Raw genomic sequence first — 23354 nt, 5'->3', positions numbered from 1 at the left:
CAATTATATTTCCTTTTGTAAACTTGTTTAAGGCACTAATCGCAAAGTTGATAACTTGACAAATGTACATAGCAAAATACATAAGTAATGCTTGTACTTCGCAAATTAAACTTTTTAAAAATTAAAATATGGCAATATGTTACATACAATAGCTTTCTTCGTTACATTTTAGAAAATAGAAACTTTAAAATTTTATGTATTTTATTTTATTTTATATTTTGAGAGTTGAAAGTTTTTGATGATAAAGTAAGTTTTTCTAGGGATTTGTTTGCCAAATCGACTACAGTTATTTAAAACCTTCATACTTCACCCTCATAGATTCCTAAAGTGCTAATATCCAGATTCTAAAAAATATTTTATTGTCTATGATCTTACAAGGTGGTATCTTGTAATGTCAAAAGTAAATCAAATCATTCTGTCATTCATTCAGTAAATTCGTTCAAATTACTCATTTTGCGAGTAAAGTAATTTTCTTGCTTCGTTTTAGAATAATATTTTTAGGCTGAAAAGTAATTAAATGAAGTAACTACTGCCGCAATTTACGTTGTCTGCTGTGTTGTGTAGTTATGAAAAGTTAGTAAATATAATTGAGACTAACTTGTGTTTATTGTCAAGATATTTATTTATTCAGTTAAAATACTCGTCTATTTGTGATATTGTGATGGATTAGGTTGTTTGAAGGTATGTAAGGCTTTACGTGTTTTATTAGTGATATTGCCGGTATTTTGAGTGTTTATTATGTTATTTAACATATGATATTACGCTTCAGGCTTAAAATGGCTGGAAAAGATGACGATGAAGTAATATTACAAGCGTTTATGGTCAAGAGGTCTCAAAATAAAAAGCTATTTACACCGGTCAACTACAAGGAACGCTGGCTGGTTCTGACTCGCCGAGCACTTATTTATTATGACACGGATGGCGAGGTAAATTTGATTGATCTACTTAGATTACTAAACTATTACTTTCATAAAACATACTTATAATTTGTTACCTATCAAAATATAATTTTCCTTATTAGCATTTTACCTAAAATGGAATTTAACTATTCCCCTAGTTTGCCAAAGTGTAGTTCTTCAATGAACCACCATTTATAATCTGTTTCTATTATTTTTATGCTGCTAAGGAGTTCTTAAAACATTAAGGTAAGTGTAGGTGCTATATAAAATAGAAATTGATAAAAGTAATATTTAATATCTATAAAAAAATAGTATTAGTAATTAAAATAGATTAGTAACTAAAAAATTAGTAATCTGTAAATAATTAGTCCTATAGGAGTCAGGTTATGTATTTAAATAATTACTTGGTACATATCCATTTTGGCATGATAATTCAAACTAGTCTGTTAGTCCGATCAAAATTATTTAAAATATTATATATCTATTTAACAATATCTTTATATTGTTTAATACATTTTATCTTATAATTATGTTTATTGCCTGTCCTCATTTAAAAAAATACTTTATACTGAATATAGTTATCTATTATCTTATCTGTTTTATAAAAATACTATTCTAAAAAATGAATAATTGTGTTTATTGTCTTATCTCTTTAGTTTGTAATTAATACCATTGTTTATTGCTACTGTAAATAGTCTATAATATTAGTTATATTAAAAAAATCCTTAGTTAACTATATTAAAAAAAAAATCTAAGTAAGTTTTTGCATATAAATTGAGCATATGAGATCTTAGTACAAGTAATGGTGGAGGTCCTTGCATGACTGGTGAGGTTTTCAGAATTAGATCTTTTTAAAAAGGATTTCATAGTTACCTAATGGGTAAAAATAATACCTTATTAACACATATATGTAATAAAATTTCTGTAACCATTATACCAATTAACCCTTTCCTCAATCTCCCTAATTCCTAACAACGGTAAGATGTTGATATAGTTTATTTCTTTGAAAATTTCAACTGTGTTACTATGAGGTTTGATAAGGTACCAGCTGTTGACAAATGTAAACACAGACACATGGATGAACAGTCATAGCAATTTTTTATTTTAATGCAACCCCTCTCTAGGATTTCCTCCAGTGTCCTGGGTGTGTTTAAAAATATACCCAGACCCAAAAATCATCAATTTGTGGATCACACAGAGTGGTTACCCAGCCACTACGCCAACCTGTCTTAGCAATAGTGTCAAATTTTATCCTTTGGCTATGGAATTCTTTAAAATATCCTATAACTGATTATGTAACAACACAATATTCAAGCTACATCCATTTTAATAGAAAACTATATACACCTATTATTATATTAACTCACTCATAGGAAATCTGTAAAAAAAATCACAATAAAAAAAACAACAAAAAAAAAAGAAATGTTTTTCTCTTTATGTTTTGGCAACATGACAAAGAACAATACTAAAAAATTAGGGTCATCATCAGAGGTTGAATCATAGACCTTTAACTATTGAAATTTTCGTTTGTTTATGCTTCCAATACAATACCTATTCTTTGAGAACACAAATCCTTAAGATTTTGATGAACTGTATTTATGAAATATGAATATAGTTGGTATCAAAGAAAAAAAAAAATCTGTTATGAAAATGAGAACCCAAAAATAATCTTGTACTGATTAGATCATTTATATTTGTTTTTTTTTATTACTCATAAGGAATAAAAATGTATTAAATATTATGTTGGTATTTAACAAATATGTTTAATAAATAAGGGAAAATACGGTATTGTTACTATTTTACGTAAGCTTAACTATTTTTATGTTGTAATTTGCAGTTAAAAATATCCGGTTTTCGATCCATGTCCACGTAATTTTCGTGTTTGCAGCGAACACATTTTTTTCCCCTATAAGTTGTTCTTGTACTTATTATAGGTCAGTAAGAGAAAATCGAGTTAGATTTTGATTTACGTTCAACTCTCAAGACATGCGGCAATTTGTGGCATAAATAACCCCAAACCGACATAACATACGTATTGGACCTTAATTTAAAAGTTTGATTTACTTACACCTCAGAGGGCTCGCAAACCCTTAAAATTGGTACCAATTTCATCTAAACACATCTAACTATGCGTTTTTGAGAAAAACAGACTGATATCGGACCAAACCGACAAACGCTTTGTATTTTACATTTCGATCGAACAAAATAAGTACTTATTAGGTACGTTTTTAATAAGCTAATAAGACTCGTGTTTGGAGTTCAGGAAGGGGTCCTACCGTTAGACCATTTACTTTCTGATTATGAAGAAATTCTTCGCATATAAAATGTCCGAAACATTATTCAATGATTGTTTGATTTTCAAATATAATCACTAAAGCAATTAGTAAACGATGATGATCGCAAACCGAAAAAAAATCGTGCGTATGTAACCAAGATGTGGACAGATCACCACTTAAGATACTTAAAAAATGTTATCCACTTATCCTGCTATATTCCGGCTAAACAAAAACTTGGACAGCTTAGTGGTAGTGTAATAACAAAAGAATTCCAGTGCGCAGGTAGTCAGCCATGTGGAATAATTGAACATCAGCACCAAACGCAAGATATGATTCACAAACTAATTACGGTTCATTCAAATAAGCCTTGGATTTGTACTCTTAGAACGGCTTTAGAGACAGGAACAAAAAACGTGGAAAAAGAATTAAATACTAGTGTTGATATTAAGCCTTTTTATACTGACAAACATTGGAGGCACCGAGGACCGTTTTAGGCATCTTTGGCACACAAACATGACACAAGCTTTATTCAAATATTAGGTGTACAATTAAATTAACTTTAATCACTATATTTTTTTTTCTTATGAATCAATAAGTAAATGTGGTTTTCTAGATCTAGAGATGCATTAGGCAAAATCATTTGTTTTATGGTTTGCGCACGCAACATTTGCTTAGAATGCTCGCTGTCGGACTGACGTGCAGATCCTCATAATTAGCTAGATATGAGTTCTAAGTGCTAGTATTAAACGATATTATTTTAGCTATCGGGTGCTTATCAGATCTAAAGTTAAGCTTTCGAGGAACGAGCACGCTGTATAAACTTTAACCTGTGCGCATTCGCTTTGGAGAAAGGCGGTAGGACTGAAGCCTCACTGCACTGCGAACATCTTTATTTAGGATGGTTTACCTATAAAACATGCTATTGAAATGTTCTATTTAAATACGTCGCATGAAACACGTGTTTAGTCACTTTTTATGTTGACATAATGTGATAAGTAGAGCTATGAGTCTATGACACATTTCATTGAGCAACGATTGCGTGTAGTTGCGTTGCTTTTCAATAGTAATTTCTGACTTAATCTTCACGTGTGATCTAGATCTATGTCAAATAAAAAAGATTCATGGACAAATTAATCCTTTAATTAGATTTTATATGTATGTCAAACCTTTTAATATAGTTGAATTTGTAAACAAAATATTCTAACTAAACCCATATACGGTACCTACCTACTTTTATTTACAGCTCAGGTTGGAAACAGTTTTGCGTGAAATCCCAAGATACAGCGTAATAAAGTGCTGTCGAAGTGTAAAGTGACGTCAATAGCGCACCATTTGTGTCAACTCTCGTATGAATTCTTCCTAAGAATAGCAATAAATGCACATTGAAATACCTACTGAAATCGATTTGCAAAAGATCTATTATTTATCAACGTTATTTTATTAAATCTAGCTAGTTACCTAGCTAGTACATAAATTCCAGCCATGAGAATTACATAAACCAAACGGTAACTAATAAATAATTATGAATGTCGAGAGTAGTAAACTTCTTTTCTTTAAGGAAATAAGTTTTCACCCAATTACAAAAACATCGGGTAGCGTAATTGAACTAATAGTTTTTTAATTTCATTTTGACCAGCTCGTCCCGCCTTTCCCTACCTGGTCGAGTGCAGCGTTGCGACGCTGTATAAGGAGACCACTGCGTACTAACTTTGGCCTTCGGCTCTTCAGACATACGGCAGACGTGGTCAGTCAATCCATTTTAGTATTACAAATAGCAAAATCACTACGTTTCATAGGTCAGTAGGCTCTGTTGTAAACATGACGATATTAGCGCCTACGACAGTTATTTGTGGGCAAAAGGATAATTCATGCGTCAATCAGTACTTGTCATAATGTCATAATGCATCCTATTATTACGCCATTGAATGACGTCGCTCTAATAGTGTCACGGTAAAACCGAAGCGACGAAAGTGAAGTGAAAACTTAATGTTTTAAAGATGTAGTAATTTTCAATTAAGTACAAATTAGATTTTGCTGTTCACATAATTTACGTAAATGCGCCAAATTATACTTGGTTTATGTTCACAGGGGATCGCTAACTGCAGTAACAACATTAATTTCACAGTGTGCAATGTTTCAGTATTTATTTAGTATTTTGGGGATTTTGACAGACTTATATTTTAATTTTTTTACTAACAAACAACAATTAATTACAAAATTGTGTTAAAGATTGAGTTTTTCAGTGAATTATTATTATTTTCTGACTCTACCTGTCTATCTTTCCATGCCTTATTATGGGTACCTTATGTATCTACTTATTAGCTATCGTAAATATAAATTAGATAACCGAGATATAACCATTTTGTGCTGCTGCACATTTACGTTTATATGGTTCCTTTCTAGAAGTGTCTCTAAACACTTAAGAGATGACCATATTCCATCTTGCATAGAGCTGAGCTAATGCAGTGGTTACGTTGTCTACGACCTACCATATTTCCGTTTTAGTGACTGTAGATGCAAGTCGTGCGTGAAAGTCACGTCATTTGCATTACGTTTACGATCAAATTGCATGTAAAGCCGCCAAGATTATGTTATAAATAATTGAGAGAGCATATGTATATATTTATTTAAAATGTTAGCCTCTAAATGACTTTATCAATTCATTTAATTATAGTTTTCATTTCGTGTGTGGGCAGACTAAGATGGTAACAATCGCGAAACGCAATGTCGCTGATCTCATTCATATGGATAATTAAAAGTAAAATACCGCATTGATCAACTCCTGTACGGTTTGAATTCAGCTAAAAATAGACATAGAATTCAGTGGTTGTAGTAAAACACTAGGACGCGCAGGTAATGTTAGTTTTGTTCGACGTTTTAAATGAAAGCTGGAGGACGTAGGGGTGAATGTGTGGTGTGGGAGCGCATGCGCGAGCTGGGTGTGTCTGTCGTGGGGCGCGACGCCGGGCGGCGGCAGCGGCAGTTCCGCAACACCGTCCGTCGCCGGCCCGCACCGCACCCGAACCACCGCTGGTAAAATACCAATCACTCACACCTCCATCACACCCACTTTGCCCTCACTTTGAACCACACACGCAATGTTTCTGATTGATGCGTTTTTCAACTCATAGTGTAGTTACAAATGTCTTTCTTTTGGAGTTATTGAGACATCGAACCGGTGACCAAATAGGTACGTGCGCATTCCTTTTTCAGTTTCCACCTACGTAAAAACAGCTTTTTACATACCTATACTAAATTGGCGTTTATATTCTGATTAAAAAATTAATCGTGTGATATTTTGATACTATGCCGCTTTTGGTTTGGATTTTATTATCGTTTACCGTGACCATTTCGTGTTCGTCCGCGACGTTTTAAACGCAGCTTAAATTACCGTGATCAGATTCTCTATCCAATCAATCCCAGGGACTCGACACTTAACTATCGTGACTACGACACGTTTGTCTATACTTTTAATAAAATATAAATGGCTTAATTAACAGGAAATAATTTCGTTTGTATTTAGTGTATTTGATGTTATTTCTGACCATAAATTATCCTGAATCTATAGAACCGCTAACGCTCATATGCGTAATTATAGAGCAAAAATAATTTTAAATTAAGAAAATACCAATAATTACATTATTTGTTCAGCATTGTTTGAAAGAATTGAGCATCTAATCAATCTGTTTCTTGGAGATTATCTCATTACAAAATGATAGCAGACGCGAGATTTGCCGATTTTACTTTTCTACTATATTAAACAAGTAATACCGTAAATGGCTCTCAAAAAAATAATGCTAAAGCACCAGCAGTGATGTAAAGCATAATCAACCACAAAACGAAAGAAAGTGAAAAGCATCTGACATTGCTTGATGTATTAAACTGTGCACGGGCACAGAACGCTTGAAAAGTGCAGTAAAATAAACAAAAAGTGTGTCGTAGTCGGCCCTCCCGCGCTTAAATAGACTTGGCAATCATTCCCCACACCGTGCTCCGTCAACCCCTCGCACTTCGCCGTAATGTATGTACCGTCATGCCGCGTGTGGTCCCTCGTTATGTGAGCAATTTTAATGGAGAGCCCTCCATGACGCCCGCTAATTGTTTGAAAAAGGTTCACTCTACCGCGTCTCAGCTTCAAGCTTTGTTGTTTCAGTTCACTCCAAAGATTCTTAGTGCTTTTAGTCCTGTATTTTCATTTTGCGTGAGAACATGTTCTAAGACTTTAATCAAACCAATTTATTATATCAAATTATGTTGCAACAATTGGATCAATATTTATATTTTAAAAAACTTGTAACTATATGTTGAGCTATCGAAGCTATTTCAGTAAAATCACCGTTAAGTTATGTACGAAACACAGAAAGTAAGATTCGATTAGGATCAAATTACTATATCTGTGATAGCTATATTCTTTGGGTACCTGGAAACGTCGGTGTATTCCCTGCAGGAAATCAACTCGGTGATTTGATTCATTACGGCACCCGGTGCTCACCCGTTGTGCGCTTTCAGAATATTATTAGATCATGCTATCTGACGTGAGGTAAATTCGATAGAGGATCTGCATTCGTACTGATGAACTCGTTCTTCAGCATCAATTGTTAGTACAAGATATTTGATTGTGTAGCCAAACACAATTGCCTTATAAGTTAATGAAAAAAAAAAATCTGGTTATGGTCCAGTTTTCAAAACTAAACTGAACAGGGACAAATAGACCAAATAGTCGGCTGTATGGTCGATGTAGATACGAGCGACTGTTTGCAAAAACTGTCGCGTAAATAAAGTTAAGTAAGTGTTCCGGGACAGGTTGTGATGTCGGTAATTGGTGTAGTGTGTTACTTAGAGAGGGCTGCTTGCTAGTCGCTTGGCACGGCGCCAGTCCAGTCATTGCTCTTATCGCGGTCTGCTACCCGACACACTAATGTGTTATACGTACTTACGTTCTTCGACCCGCCGTCCATCATTACGTATATTGGAAGAACCCACTTTTTACAGATCACGATACCATATTTTATTCTTGCTTAAACGGTTCCTACTTAACATTCTTGTCACTTTAGTTGAATTAAAATGTCGAAATTCAGTGAGGAAAGCAGCTGAATATGGAAATTTTTACGCATCAGCGAAATTGGCGCTCGGCTCTGAAAAATGTCAGAGCTTCCAGTTCCAACCCAAATTCAATTAGTGGGAACTGTAGCGTGAACTACTTCATTCTTTTGTACATGTTTAATCGAATTTAAAACATTTTTGCTTATTCATTAATCTGCGCCACTCTTGTGACATTTTTGACAGGAGATTAAAACGGCGACGAGAAAGCGTTTAAGAATAACACACTTTTTTGCCATTCAAGAAAGAAAAAGCCTATTTTTTTCCTTAAGCTCCAAATTATTATTTTGGTAGTTGAAATTCACATAGCCAAAAGCCATAGCTAAAGGTTCTGTATCGCCTTCTTCTATTTCTGCAGTATTTTCCTGTTGCACCAAAGGATACCCATAAAGCGTATCTAAACATAACTTATTCAAACATTGTGTAGTCTAGTAGCGTTCATTTCGATACCGTAAACAATCAAATATGACCTCGGTATAATAGCTAATTGACGTCAAGACGTTACCTACTGATGGGTGTTGAGGCGCTTACAAACAGTATAACTATAAGGTGACCTGATGTTGTGCGTCGTGCCTTGAAAGGACGCCAGGACTTCCTTGAATCTTAAAATTATTAAAGTTTTCTCGAGTAGGGTGTGACGAAAGGTTCGCGATTGTTTGGTTCAATTGTGGAAAATACGTTTCAAATTGATTATACAATGTTTTATTATGTCGTGTGTGATAGAGACGGAAGGAGCGCGGGCGCATCGACACGGGTGCAATCCATACAGTGGAGCAAGCGCAGTTGGGGGGACTAAGCAAACACATACCTGAGGGTGACGGTGAGAAGAGCCCAGTTTATAGATATCCCTTTCAGGTAATATATCACACGACATAAACAGTGCATATTTTTGAGTGCGTTTTGACATCTTGATTGTTTAGTTGTAAAGTTATAGTTTATGGTTTTATATGAAAAAAATTGTGTGCTCGGTCAGGTGGGGTACTCGGAACAAAACACTGACTACACACTGTACCTCGTCGCCGGTGATCATAAGGAACGCCTGCAGTGGATCCACACAATCAGATCGGGTACGTACCCACCCACGATTACATAACGTCGTTTATTACGTGTGACGTAGGTAAACCCTGCCACTGACAACTTGTATTGTTTACTTTGTCACTCGTACTGTATTCAATGTCTAAATCAAGTAAACGCTCTTTGTTTTTGTTTATTTCAATTTAAAGTAAATAAACGAAATGACGATGAATAAAAATTAGTCATACCAATACAACAAGCCCAACGACATAGTTTGGTATTTCCGTTATAAATTACAAAGTAAATAGAACCGCCACTATACTGCATAGAGAGCCTTCTTAGTCATAATCATCTAAGAAAAAAAAGCTGTGAAAGTTTGTGAGCTAAGAAGCTTTGCATGCAACAAGACTGACAGCATTTATAGGTCAGGAGAAAGTGTAAAGGCATGGTGGGTTACAGTCTGCGCAGTGAGTGGACGTCGAAGTCGGTACCACCCCGGCGCGTGGTCGGCGCGGCGCTGGAGCTGCTGTGACGCGGAGCGACGCTCCGCCCCCGGCTGCGCAGACGCAGACCTCTGGACGCTCATAGAGTCTGACCTTGACTTGCTCACACCACCGCAAGACAACCGATTGTCGAACGACGTAACACGTGGGTATATCATCAAGTAAAAAAATTTATAATCTTCGATTATTTATAGTATGTACTTTCTAGGTCCTGAAAATAAAAATAAAAAATCTAAATAGTATCGACTTCTCTCCATATATCCGTTTTGAATTTAAACAGTATACATTTTTAGAAATAAAAACATACACAGGTATTAAATATTCATAAAAGATACTCATAGCAATTATCATTCGAGATAACTCTACAAAAAACAGTTGGTCATTGCAAACGCAAGGCTTCTGTTGAAGAACTTGAAGATGGTATTATATCCAAGCGAGTCAATTGCCGTTAATGACGTTTGTATAAATTTTTCGTCTCTTTTCCACACCACAAGAGACCAGTAAGTGAAAGGGAGAACGAGCACCGCCTGCGCGCGCGCATCGAATGGTGAATGTAGGCCGAGCGCGACCATCTTTGAGCCCTCGCTCCTCGTCTCGACAACTATAAAGCCTAGTTCTCCATGGAACGTCGTAAATATATTTATATGGGTTACAGTTATACCTAAATGTCATGTTGTGGACTTGTCGGCCCATATTTGTAGAAGCTTTTTTTTTTGTTGCCGAATCAAATATTATAGAATGTTGTTGGAACACAGTTACTATTATTTAAAATGTCAAATCCATACTTATATTTTTGCGTGATCCATAAACACAAAAAGAAAAAGAACATTAATTTAATATTTATTAAACAATTATTTGTTTAATGATGTTGTTCTTACAAAAATGTAACCAGTTACAACGAATAAAAGTTGTCTCAATCACGTGTTACGTGCCGTATCGGAGGCAGCACTGTTATGTATTGCGCTTTACCTTCGCCGCGGTACTTGGACACGTTTGTAGGCAGTCGGAGCGAGGTGTCGCGCGCGGACGTCCGGTCTCAAAGTCCCGTTCCCATGTTGCCTAATAAATCCGAAGACGAACCGATGGTGACTAAGAAGAAGTCAAAAATACCATGTCTCTCGTTGGCGTCGATCCTCCCGGCTCTAGAGGGTACATTACATGGTACATTTCGTCTGACCTTTATTTATTTGGCCTCGTCGCCTTCGGTTGCGTTCACTGGTCTCGTTGCACTCACTTTCTTGTCTTGGTCAGGTGTAATGTAATGCGTTTGTGTAATGCCCACAAAAGTGATACTGTGCAGTGTTTCTGATACCGCAGTGTTTAAGGATAGTGCTCCTTGTGCCATGGATATAGGTCATTTCTTAGTGTATTAGCTATAAGATGTTTCTGCAATGGTTTGTTATTGTGCTCATTGAAGTGTTCATTTGTGAAGTTGGTTATCACACCATCACTTTTAAGGTGGTCCTACTTTCTAGCAAAGACTATAGGCGTGATTACCAGCCAAATACGGGATGCTTCTGACCTTCGTTGCTCTAACATCTTGTCATTGTTGTGACTGATTATTTTTGTTCAAATTCTAAGGCTGACATTTAAGCGCCTGTTCTCATGTTGATATTTATCTTATAACAAGTTCCTCATTATTAGCCTGGTAACATTTTACCCGAACTTGAAATATGTTGGTGCTAATTATTTAATTTTTATGATAATTTCTGTCAAAAGTATCACCAGTTTCGTGACCTTAGCATAACGAATGGTTTTGCGGTTCACAAACGAGATCTTTGTAAAGGAAAACGGGCTATCGATTTCGAAGGTGTTATCCGCATACTTAATTGTATTGTTTCAACTTACATTACGTTGCACCAACACCTTTTATCTTTATTGAGGTTTTATGACAATTAGTTTGCACAAAAAGCAGAAACATTCGAGTTATAAAATAAATGACTTTAGCTTGATGTGTTCACAAAAACAGGAATTTATGTGTAGGACTATCAATTGGTTTAATGTTAATAAAATTAACTACTATTATAAAAGACATTAGCATAGCATTAAGCAATATTTCTTAATAGGAATGTAATGTGTATTGCAAGTTATTATTTTTCTAGATTGTGAAATTGGTTTTGGTTTTAGCGGTCACGGCGGCAGTCACGATGCCCGGGGGAGGCGGCGCTCCTCCAGGCACTCCCTCTGCCAAGCCAAAGGTAAATAACTATGCAATTAGCCTAATTTATCAACACTATGTACTGTAATCTATCCTGAAGCAATAACTAGCAAGATTTGTATCCAAAAACTTGACTCAATTTGTGAATACAATTTATCACTGTTTCATGTAAGACCCTATTTAGTTCATATCAAATTTGAAAAGCCAAAGCTTACCGTATATAGAAAATTAATGATGTACATATATGCAAGTGTCATTTATTTTACTTTGAGTATCATTATTTAAAAAATACGATATTATTTACAGGAGAAGCAGAGAACCAAAGTCGTGGTAGCTCTATATCCCTTCAGGGCTATTGAAAGTGGAGATCTCTCATTAGAAAAGGTAAGTTTATCCCTTGAAGTACCGTACCTAAGGGCCCTACGCGTCATATGATATTTTAGGTACCTTCTATAAATATAATCTCAGTGTAGGCGGGTCTTAAGTGTCAAAAGCCAAGCATTTCAAATGAACAAATGTTTTCACTACATTGCCGTGAATGGGAGTCAAAAAAGTTAATAGTCATTATTAATCAAGAGTAAAGTAAAATAAGTTTTGGGTAAAATCCGTGGGTTGTGTACACAAAAAACTAACGTACAACGCCAGGGCAATTATCTAAAGATCGCTTTTTTTATTTGGACCATTATCTTTGAAAATATAGCGAATGTCTATTTTGGTGTTAGACAAAAAATGTTTGACACAACATGAGTTACGTTAGCATTTAGTAGTTAGTTTATTCTATTGAATAAATGTTAAATTTGAATGACAATAGTTGTAACCTCATCTGCACAAAAGATTTGTTCTGTTATTGACTCTGCTACTACAAATTAGATTTACAATGTGCGATTTATATTCTGGGTATTTGTAGTTTTGACATCATAATATGAAGTTAATTATTTCCCATAAGACTATATGGGCGTTTACCTTTGTTAGTAAATGGATTAGTTACTTATAAATTTCAACCATAGTCGTTTTGACCAACCACTTAACTAAAAGTTACTTAGTGTGAAGGAGCACCTATAGTAATCCCTTTTCTGTATGTTTAAATGTCATTATTAGGTTGGTAAAATTAAAATAATGTTATTAATTGTCACTTATCATAGCTCAGGGTTTCCTTAAAAAGATTCCTTTATTTTAGTGAGAGGTTGGTGTTTCAATTGCAGACCCATGACTAAAGTCTGAATACAATTAAGTACAAGATAGATAGTATTAACTAGAATTTCGATAAGCCCAATAATAATACATAATTATAATCCAATATATAAAATTTTGCGTATTCAGTAGGTCTGGGAATCGGCTAATATCTATTTTCTAGAAATAATTTATAAGGGAAAACAACGTTTGCCGGGTCTGCTAGTATAATAATATAATTTACCTGATCCAAGTATTCGACTTTGCACTGTCGTACCCACTTCTACCAGTAGGCACTTGTGCACTTTTTACCCGACTGCGCCAGAAGGAGGGTTATTACTTAATTAATGTACCCAGCCGTTTATTAACAAAATCTTGTTCTTCTGTTTGTAGGGTGCCGAATACGAAGTTATAGATGACTCCCAAGATCATTGGTGGAAAGTGAAAGATGAGAATGGGTAATCTTCTTTATTATATTTAATTGTGTAGCGCGAGTATTAAAAAAACAACGTAACGTAGTCTATGGTGTGATTACTCTGTGGTTGCGACGTCACACAGACGCCCAATGAGCGCGCGGGAACGACCACCCCTCCCGACCGCCGCAACCTCGCGCGCCAGCGCAGCCATTGCGAGCGGTAAGAGAGAGAGCACCCCAACCACCGACGCGTACGGACGTGTTGTCAAATCCTCCGGGGCTCTATATCACGCCACCATTTTGATCTAGAACATTCTTACTATTGTACGCCATTTTGTATCAAGATGTTTTGTACAGTTTTAGGTGTAGTGATTAGTCGTAACCGAAGAATAATGTCGGAAAAGTATGTAAATTAACAATAAAAGTGATTAACTTTAAAGAGTCGCGTTATTAAACTACCCCAGAGTAGTAAAGCACCTTTAAAATTGTTCTTTTTTATTTTTATCGATGTTTATTAATCCAATTTACCTCCTTTCTAGGGCGGTTGGCTACATACCGAGTAATTACGTTAAGGAAAAAGAAACAATAGGATTACAGAAATATGAGTAAGTATTATTAATTTTAATTATATTTTCACAGTAATTGCATTTCCTCTTCCCTAAAGATATTACATTTATTTTCGAGGAAACATAATTGGAATCTGTACTCTAGAGTTTTGAGCTGACTCACGTCATTTTGTTCCAAAAATGGTTGAGATTATTAAGCGGTTTTACTTTGAATTTAATAATAGGAATTTTACTCCCTTCCTGACTACACATTGATCTGATTTTTGGTAAACACTCTTAATCTTGATGACCATACAATATAATCTATTTTACAACTATCTTCATTATGAGTATGAAACGAAAGGTCTTGAAGGGTTAAAAAGAACACATTAAAACTGTTTAACATAAATAACATTTTGTATGTATTACTTATTTTGAATTATCATTGAGCCTATCGTTCAATTCAGTACCTATGTATAAACGTATAGGGAAACAAAAACTACATTAAATCAATAAAATTACAGGATATTTTTAGAGAATCGAGATGAATCTTTGGCACTGATTTAAATCATATTATTTGTTATGGACCAGTCTGTTAATATAGTTTTAGCGTTATTATTTCCCCCTTTTGTAACACGTATTTATATTTACTGATGAAAATGCCTACTCACTATGGGATAAAGGCGTGAGGTTTTAGTGAGCTACTGTTAAAATCTATACTTACTTATATATAATATTATAAACCTGAAGAGTTTGTTTGATTGTTTGTTTGTTTGAACGCTCTAATCTCCGGAACTACTGGTCCGATTTGAATAATTCTTTTTGTGTTGGGTAGTGCATTTATCGAGGAAGGCTATAGGCTATAAAACATCACGCTATGACCAATAGGAGCCAAGCAGAGCGGGTGAAACCGCGCGGAAGTAGCTAATATCAGTAATATAGGTTCACTCGACCAAATGCACACTAGAGATCTAGATCGGCTGATGTAGTCCTTAGACATAGTATATATTAGACATACTATTATGTCTAATTTATTTCCAGACTTCTATTCAAACCCCATAATGTACTTCTAACTCTATGTTGATATCTTTGAGAACTTTAGTAGTTATAAAAAAAATAACAAAACAAACTGAAAGGAGGAATATGACCACACTATGTAAACTTACGTCCGAAATCTGAATCGCTAATCAATTTTAAGTTTTACTTAAATATCGTGCTATCTCTTTCTTTTATAAAGAATTAGTAATAATATTCTTGAGAGCGTCTTAAAATACAGTGGCGATTCAGTACTTGAACATTAGTCCTTTATACTTTACTAAAGCGGAAATCTCATTTAAACTTCCAACTCAATTCTGACACTAGTCAGCAGTAAAAACATAAAGTAAACCTATTTATCATAATAACAAAAATTGTAATCAACTTTAAAATGGATGTACTTGAATTGTTATCTCGTGGTTTTGTTAAACGTTACAATTGTCAAGGTTCTGCTATACGTATTCGATGCGCGTATTGCTCGTCGTTGACAGAATGAGAACGACGAACAATTCCATGTGAAGTTGTAAACTGTTTCAATAGACATATAAATATATATTGAAGTTTGTAGTGTAAAATATGTAGATAGCGATCTGTAGTCTTCTGTCAAAGATTGCTTATTATTTTTATTGCAATTACTACCTTTTGTATATGAATTTAGATTTTTTGAGCTATGTCCTTTCAAGGTTGTTAGTACCTATAGGTTTTCTTATTCTAGTCCATTTCCTAATATGCACTGATCTTTCGAATAATTTCCTGATCCGGGGCTGCGGACTACCTAGCGGTTTGCCGAGGCTCCGGCTCGAAAAGCAGGAAGTACAGGACTGGGATTGTTTTAGCCAGTAAGAGTCTGACACTCCCTGTCGCCTCGCCTAAGGCGGGAGATAGCATTGGATGATTTTCCTCCCTTAAAAAAGTATTAAATCATTTATTCATTCAGGAACTCGGATGTATAGCCCCGATAATTCTCGAAGGTTTATCAAGTTTATCCGGTACGGTAACGCATTATAATTCTCTGTGCACAGATGGTACGTTGGCGAGATGTCGCGACAACGTGCAGAGTCCCTCCTCAAACAGGAGGACAAAGAGGGCTGCTTTGTAGTACGTAATTCGTCCACCAAGGGCATGTACACTCTCTCCTTATTTACCAAAGTGTAAGTATCTAAATAAATGTCACTCACTACTTTTGCAATATTTATAAGGTTGCCATTTAACACCTTGGCACGTTGTCAAGATCATTTAAACTTTGAATTTCTATGCTTTAGTAACTGGTTGTTCGAAACGAAAAATTATTTGTTAAGTCCAAGTAACATTTTCATTAAAACAATATTGACTTGAATAGTGGATACAATGTGGTCACCAGTAATTGAAGAGTCCATTTTATAAAACTTCATTTCGACATCTTTCAAACGTCCTTCCGATTGTTTTATTTACTTGTGAAACTATAATATATATAACCAATGATTCCAGCTACCACCCTCAAACGAAGCACTACCATATAAAGCAGAACAGTCGCGGCGAGTTCTATCTATCGGACAAGCATTGCTGTGCGAGCATTCCGGACCTTATAAACTACCACAAGCACAATAGCGGAGGCCTGTGTTCCCGGCTGAAGACTACGCCCTGTGACCGGCCCGCGCCACCCACTGCCGGACTCTCGCATGGTCAGTACGGTTAGTCACCCATCAATGTCATCTACTAACTCCTAACAACAACATAAGAACTCAGAAATTTAAGAGAATTGCTACCTACGGAGGCTCAATTACCAATCTTCCCAATCCCTGATTCCCCAACAACCCTTAAATTCCAACCCCCAAAAGGCCAGCAACGCACTTGTAACGCCTCCGGTGTTTCGAGTGTATAAGCGGCGGCGAATGCTTACCATCAGGTGATCCGTCTGCTCGTTTACCATATACCATAAAATACCTTTTTTGGCACGAATTGGTGAAGAAGTATAGGAAGCAATTCTCTTTGTGTTCATAAACTCATCTGCATGTTTCAGTCATTAACGTGTTTGTGTGTTTATGTGATTATTATTATATGTATTAGTAATTTGACTAATTTGCACTCTTATCGACTTAATTTGTGGTTTCAAATAATACTGTCGTGACTTTAGAGTATTATTAAATCATTATCTATATTATAGTGTTAGGTTTATATTATATTGTTAAGCTGTATAGGAAATTTATTTATTTTGTTTTTTTTATTTATTAATAAAGGTTTACCAACAGCTTCTGTATAAAGAATATTAAGTGCAGTAAATACATATCAGTTTTGTACTTATACAGTCGCCAATTATAGTTTAACCAAAAAAAAACATTTCATATTAAGTGATAACTAAAAACTAAGAGAAATTCATTGTATGAGATTCATAAAAGTTAAGGTTTTTTATCAATTATTTTAGCTGAGCACAATAGTTTTCAAATGTACTTCAATAAGTAGGACTAGTTAATAGTTTTATCATCCAATAAAATGTTCCGCAATTTTTGGTTTCATGATATTCCCTAACAAATGAGTAATAACATAGTCATTTCACCAACACTATACTAAACCGGAAAATGTTAAGTAAAGGATACTTAAGGAAATTCGACTAAAATGACACATTAATAATTATAATCATCAACGGTATTTCATTCTACCCATATATGTTCATGGAGGCTAAAGTTAGTTTGAGGATTCCCCATAATAGGTCACCAAATATAATGGTATGTTGCATAAGTTGGTATTATAAGTTATTTTGGCTATTATAAGTTAACCTGTTTAAAGGAATCAGTATTCTAAACGGTATTTTGTTTACGAATGACAAATGTTATTATTGTGGCGACATTCAGTCTATAAGGTCTGGAACATTCTGCCCCTCAACGTAATATGTACTTCAAAGTTCAAGTAAACAATAACATACGTCAAAATTGACGTGTTTAAGGAACATAACTGTAGTACCGTACTATAAAGTTCATACAGAATAATTATATAATTGTGGTATATTAAATACTTCCATTTACCTCGTTTTACGTTGAATAAGATTTATCTTAAACGCTGTAGCGTCATTATCGATTTTATTTTTTATGTCAAATTAACTGATCACTGTGGTTTCATTAGTCATAGAAATAAGCTGTAAAGTAAAAAGTTGTGATTCTAATGATTATAAGTATGAGGTATACCATTCTTACTTGCTTACTTATTTTGTAGTCTGCCTGCGAGTGGTCGCAAGTGCGACTGCCGGACAAGGCGTCTCGGGTTCGATTCCCGGGTCGGATAAAGTGTTACTGGGCATTTTTCGGTTATTCGAAAATTTCTCAGTATATTACATGGGATTTATAACACAAATGTTGAAAAGTGGGTGTACATTATATAGCGCACCTCTGCGTATTCCTTCGGGGATAAAAGGTGAACGTTGTGTGTGTTAAAATTATCTTTATGTTTTTACAGACAAATGGGAGATAGATCCGTCGGAATTAGTGTTACTAGAAGAGTTGGGGGCCGGCCAGTTCGGCGTGGTGAGGCGAGGCAAGTGGCGCGGTCGTATCGACACCGCCGTCAAAATGATGAAGGAGGGCACTATGTCTGAAGACGATTTTATCGACGAGGCAAAAGTCATGACGTAAGTATACAATATGTTACTCCCAGTGGCGTAGTGTGTGCCCCTAAACAAATTTTTAGGGGGTAAAATCATATACTGACTTTTCCCACCCCCTGTCTCTCAAGTCTCAAAAAAGATACCGATTCTATAACAGTGTAGCTATGTTTGGGGGGCTCTTACGACGACGTTAATTTTCCTAAAGATCGATAATTTGGACTTTAGAAATTTCCGAAATTAAATTAATTTATGATTACGCACGATGAGGGCCCCAGTAGCCCGGGGCCCTGTATAATAGATTCGGGAAATACGGCGCTAGCTACGCCCCTGGTAACACCTATCTTTTAGTATCTTGTGGTACATTCCATTTACCGATGTGTCAGGTCAATATTTCGTTTTCTTTCATAAACCCCTTTAACGAACATACTAACATAACATATCCAATTTGGTTTAGTAGTTCGAGAGTTATGCGCTTACAGACATTTCGGTGATTCATATTTATTAATATAGGTGTTTAATACAGATGTTTAAAATCCATACTGTACATAACCTTTTAAAATAATAAAACTTTATCTATTTCATTAAATAATTTGATTACAGAAAACTCCAACATCAAAACTTGGTGCAGCTGTACGGCGTGTGTTCGAAACACCGCCCTATATACATAGTGACGGAGTACATGCGACACGGCTCTCTCTTCAACTACCTACGACGAACGTCGCCTGACCAACTCGGACCAGCTGTACTGCTTGATATGTGCATACAAGTAAGATAGACTATAAATATGTATTGTGTATGTAAGAAACATATTGTAGTAATAAGGATTAAAGTTATACCATTATCAAAATTACATCGAAAGCCATTCAAATAAAAGACTTTGTATCTTCAAAGTCAGATCATTTATTTCAATTAAACCATATTCTTTGGTACTTTTGAAACATCAACAAATAAAGAAATAAATACTAGACTGTCAGTCTGTCCGTCAATGAAGCTAGGTATAGGTACTCGTTCCAAAGTGTAGCTTGAAATGGATAACGAACAAGAAACTCCATTTGTTACCCTTTTAATAAATATATGTTAGAACATAGTTATTGTAGGTATATTACGTTTCTTCATTATGTCATGATGATCTTTGTTGTATAATAAAAAACTTTCATTTCAGGTTTGCAAAGGAATGGCGTATTTAGAAAGGCACAATTATATTCATCGAGATTTAGCTGCAAGAAATTGCTTGGTCGGCGACGAGAATGTTGTAAAGGTATGAAATTGTATTGTATATGTATTTCGTTAATTTAATAAAACATACATTCTATTCCTGACTTGAAGCAGGTGTTAATGATTTTTTTTACGACTGATTTTGTACTTCCAGGTGGCCGATTTCGGTTTGGCGCGATATGTATTAGACGACCAGTACACTAGTTCTGGCGGTACAAAGTTCCCAATCAAGTGGGCACCTCCCGAAGTGCTCAACTACACTCGTTTTTCATCAAAATCAGATGTTTGGGCTTTCGGTAAGAATTAGTTACAAATACTATTATAGTTCTTGATAAAGACTTGCTCTTGAAAATGAACATAATTGATTTTGTATTTTTTATTTCAGGTGTGTTAATGTGGGAAGTATTTACTTGTGGTAAAGTACCGTATGGACGCGTGAAGAACTCTGAGGTAGCAGAAATGGTTCAACGTGGCATGCTTCTAGAGAAACCGAAGGGTTGTCTCAACGAAATATACAATGTAAGTATATCGTCCGTACGTAGTCTGAGAGGTAGTGAGGCTCGGCAGTGAGTGGATGTAAGAGATTGTGTCGTGGTGCAGGTGATGCGGTTGTGCTGGCGACGGTTGCCGGAGGAGCGGCCGTCGTTCCGCGCGCTGAAGGAGGAGCTGGCCGTCATCGCCAACAGCGTGCTGGCCGACTGACTGCGCCTACTGCTGCACCTGCTGCGGCCCGCGCCCCCGGCGCCCGCGCCGCCCGCGCCCCCCGCGCCCCCGGCCGCGCCGCAGCAGCCGCTCGCTTTCGTCTCCCCGTGAGGCGCCGCTCCGTGCCCGGATCTTCGAGTAGCTTTCGCCGCGTTTGGAATGCGCGGGGCGCTGCGGAGCCTGGCCTCGCAGTCGCGGACGATAGCTGTCATGTATACGTTTGTACCAGACTGAATGTAGCCGAGCTTGGCTCGTGGCTAGGTTACCGCGAGCGCCCCCAATTTGAACTATACAAATTTTGATGATATAGATTTGAAAATCTGATTCAAAGTTAATTTGTGATTTAGGCTGCATTACTCGCGTATTTGAAGCTCCCGTTCGAAAACTGCAGCAGATACGTATATCGACTAAAGCAATATTACAAAATTATACTTCTATTTCTAGAAAGTGACGTCAACATTCCACCTTCCCAGTTAGCACTTACAGTAGCACATCGATTTCCGACAATAACACAACTCTACTTCACGGAATTGATCTCACAAATGGAATTGACATACACAATTACTATTATACTCTTAATCCGCGCGAGTAATCGTAGGAGCCGTCCACTGCCACTTTTCAATAATATGCATATTTAAGTAGCTTCGCGTTATCTCTCTAAGGAAATATACAGGTAGCACTATTGACCTTATGAATATCATCCGATTAAAATAATGAACGTTTCTTTGATACGTACTTAACGTACATTTAATACCACAATGTATACACGCAAAAACACAAAGTTTTATCCTAATTACTCAGCTTTTATTTGTCTTTAGCCGGTTAGCTATGATTTCGGCTAAAATTAGATAAACATCATTTTACATCCTCATATCATTATCCATGGTAGTTATAATGTAAATATAATATTGTAGCTATTTAATATACTAGTCGGTACGTACACAGCGACATTGTAACTTCGCACATGCCGTCGATGATTAGTTGACACGTCATATTAACCTGGATATCCTCGTATGTTCCTACTACACACACGGCGCGTTTTCAACACAATGTGTAACCTAATTTCTTAATAACACTGTTTTACAGTTTAATCGTCACAAAATAATTCCAATTATCGATTGATTATATTTTTTGTACATTCCTTTTTAAAGTACTAGTCATTAAGAGAATTAATAAGACCGTCTAAACATTTTGTGAAAATTGAAAACAAAAATTTCAGAGGAGATAAAGATAATTGAGTAAATGTAAGCACAGCATAGCAATGAACAGTTACATAGGAATATGTAGATCTCTGCAGTGGTGGTCAACTAGAAAACATACCTTTTAAATAAGTATGTATGATTGGTGAGGAGTATTGAATTGAATGTGTACTGAGAGTTTTGGCTGTGTTTTGTAAATTAAAATACATGAATATGGAAGGTTGTTTACAGAATATCTGTACTTTGCTTTTAGGAACATTCAAATCTTCTATATTTTAACTTATGTAAGTAGATGAAGGTTGTAAAGGAGTTATGGAAAATATCTTTGCGAGGAACGCAGGACGTAGGTTTGTGGTAGTCGTCAGTCCTATTAGGTTTGTTTTATTATCTTGCTAAAGCATAATATTATATGCCACAAGAAATGCTGGCAAAATAAGTTTTGATGTTCCTAGTTAGTTGATCACTGCTGTAATTGCGACATGTTGTGTTACAATTTATTGTTTATTGAATATGGGGTATACTGAAATGGTGGTGACACTAAGAAAATGTGCCAATTATGTATAGACCCTTATTAATTTTAGGCATTTATGACTGAATAAAAATTCTCAATAAATAATAATTTTAGGACCTTTTTCCGGTTTATAATGCAAATAAAATGGGCGTGAAATTCGAGTACCAGTATTTATAAAACATTTTTACAAAATGGTATTTTAATTTCACTAAGTTATAATAAGTAAATGTATTTTTTTGTGATAAATCTTATTTTTTTTAGTACGTAGGTATTCTATAATAGGAATTACGAATGAAGAAATGAAGACTACCTGTAGTTTTAAATTTTACAAAAACTGTACTAATGTAACATTCCAGAATTAGATAACAGTACATTAACGGATTTATAGATATCTTAACTGGGAGGACGTGTTAAGTGCGTTGTTCTAAAAAAAAACGAATTTATCGTTAAATAGGATTTATAATTCTCCATAAGGTTTTTAAAACGCACTTTAGCACGTCCTATTGGCTAAGATTACTTACTGCCTGTAGAGATACATGTCGCTCGATACATAGGAATACTGCATTCAAATAAAATTCGCTACACATTTGTATGGCGAGTGTTTGTATAACTGTTTTGTAAAATTATTAAGTCAAGTAAAATAATTATAAAAAAAAAAAACTGTTTTTTATTTTGATACCTTGATAGGCCCCAGCACTTGTCCGTTGCGCCGTTTTCCATATTATAATTATTTGATGACATGCCCCTTTGTCGTCATTGTGACGTCGCGACTCATGGCAATGCAACGGACAAGTGGGATCCGAGGCCATTGATAGACTTATCCGAATACCTGCGATAATACTTGATAATTTTAAGATGGTTCGACAATAGATACGTTTATTTGTACCTACCTACTGATTTTTTTGCATCAATCTGGCGTTGATTGTAGATAATGGTCCTACTGCCAACATATGATGCTATATAGTCTTAAATGAATGTATAGACGACGGATTAGTCGTGTTAGCCAAATAAAAGAAAAACTCAGGAGAAAATCAGAGC

At 35.6% G+C, this 23354-nt stretch overlaps 1 protein-coding gene across 5 annotated transcripts; it reads left to right on the top strand.

Annotated features, from left to right (window-relative positions):
* The first annotated feature begins 419 nt into the window (after nt 1-419).
* LOC118263409 (tyrosine-protein kinase Btk29A) lies at nt 420-22976 on the top strand. 5 transcript variants are annotated; one of them, XM_035575385.2, is made up of 18 exons: nt 420-681; nt 770-926; nt 4812-4919; nt 8999-9130; nt 9249-9342; nt 9749-9937; nt 11920-11990; nt 12257-12334; nt 13514-13578; nt 14075-14140; nt 16138-16266; nt 16583-16785; nt 18542-18713; nt 19290-19455; nt 19852-19947; nt 20059-20200; nt 20290-20423; nt 20505-22976. In XM_035575385.2, the coding sequence occupies exons 2-18, from the start codon at nt 777-779 to the stop codon at nt 20604-20606; spliced, it is 2097 nt and encodes a 698-aa protein (XP_035431278.1). In that variant the 5' UTR covers nt 420-681; nt 770-776; the 3' UTR covers nt 20607-22976. The 5 variants fall into 5 exon arrangements, with proteins under 5 accessions (XP_035431278.1, XP_035431280.1, XP_035431281.1 ...); XM_035575387.2 differs by having other exon boundaries at nt 421-681; nt 16583-16776; XM_035575388.2 differs by lacking the exon at nt 4812-4919 and having other exon boundaries at nt 421-681.
* Nucleotides 22977-23354: the final 378 nt, after the last annotated feature.

Source organism: Spodoptera frugiperda, chromosome 27, assembly GCF_023101765.2.
Source record: "Spodoptera frugiperda isolate SF20-4 chromosome 27, AGI-APGP_CSIRO_Sfru_2.0, whole genome shotgun sequence".
Taxonomy (NCBI): domain Eukaryota; kingdom Metazoa; phylum Arthropoda; class Insecta; order Lepidoptera; family Noctuidae; genus Spodoptera; species Spodoptera frugiperda.
Note: the sequence above shows the minus strand (reverse complement) of the source record. Positions and strands in the feature narration are given on the sequence as shown.

Coding starts and splice junctions, on each gene's coding strand:
- LOC118263409 (XM_035575385.2), top strand. CDS start 777: ATGGCTGGAAAAGATGACGATGAAGTAATATTACAAGCGTTTATGGTC. Junction 927..4,811: donor ATTATGACACGGATGGCGAG/GTAAATTTGATT, acceptor CATTTTGACCAG/CTCGTCCCGCCTTTCCCTAC. Junction 13,579..14,074: donor AAAGTGAAAGATGAGAATGG/GTAATCTTCTTT, acceptor CCTCCTTTCTAG/GGCGGTTGGCTACATACCGA.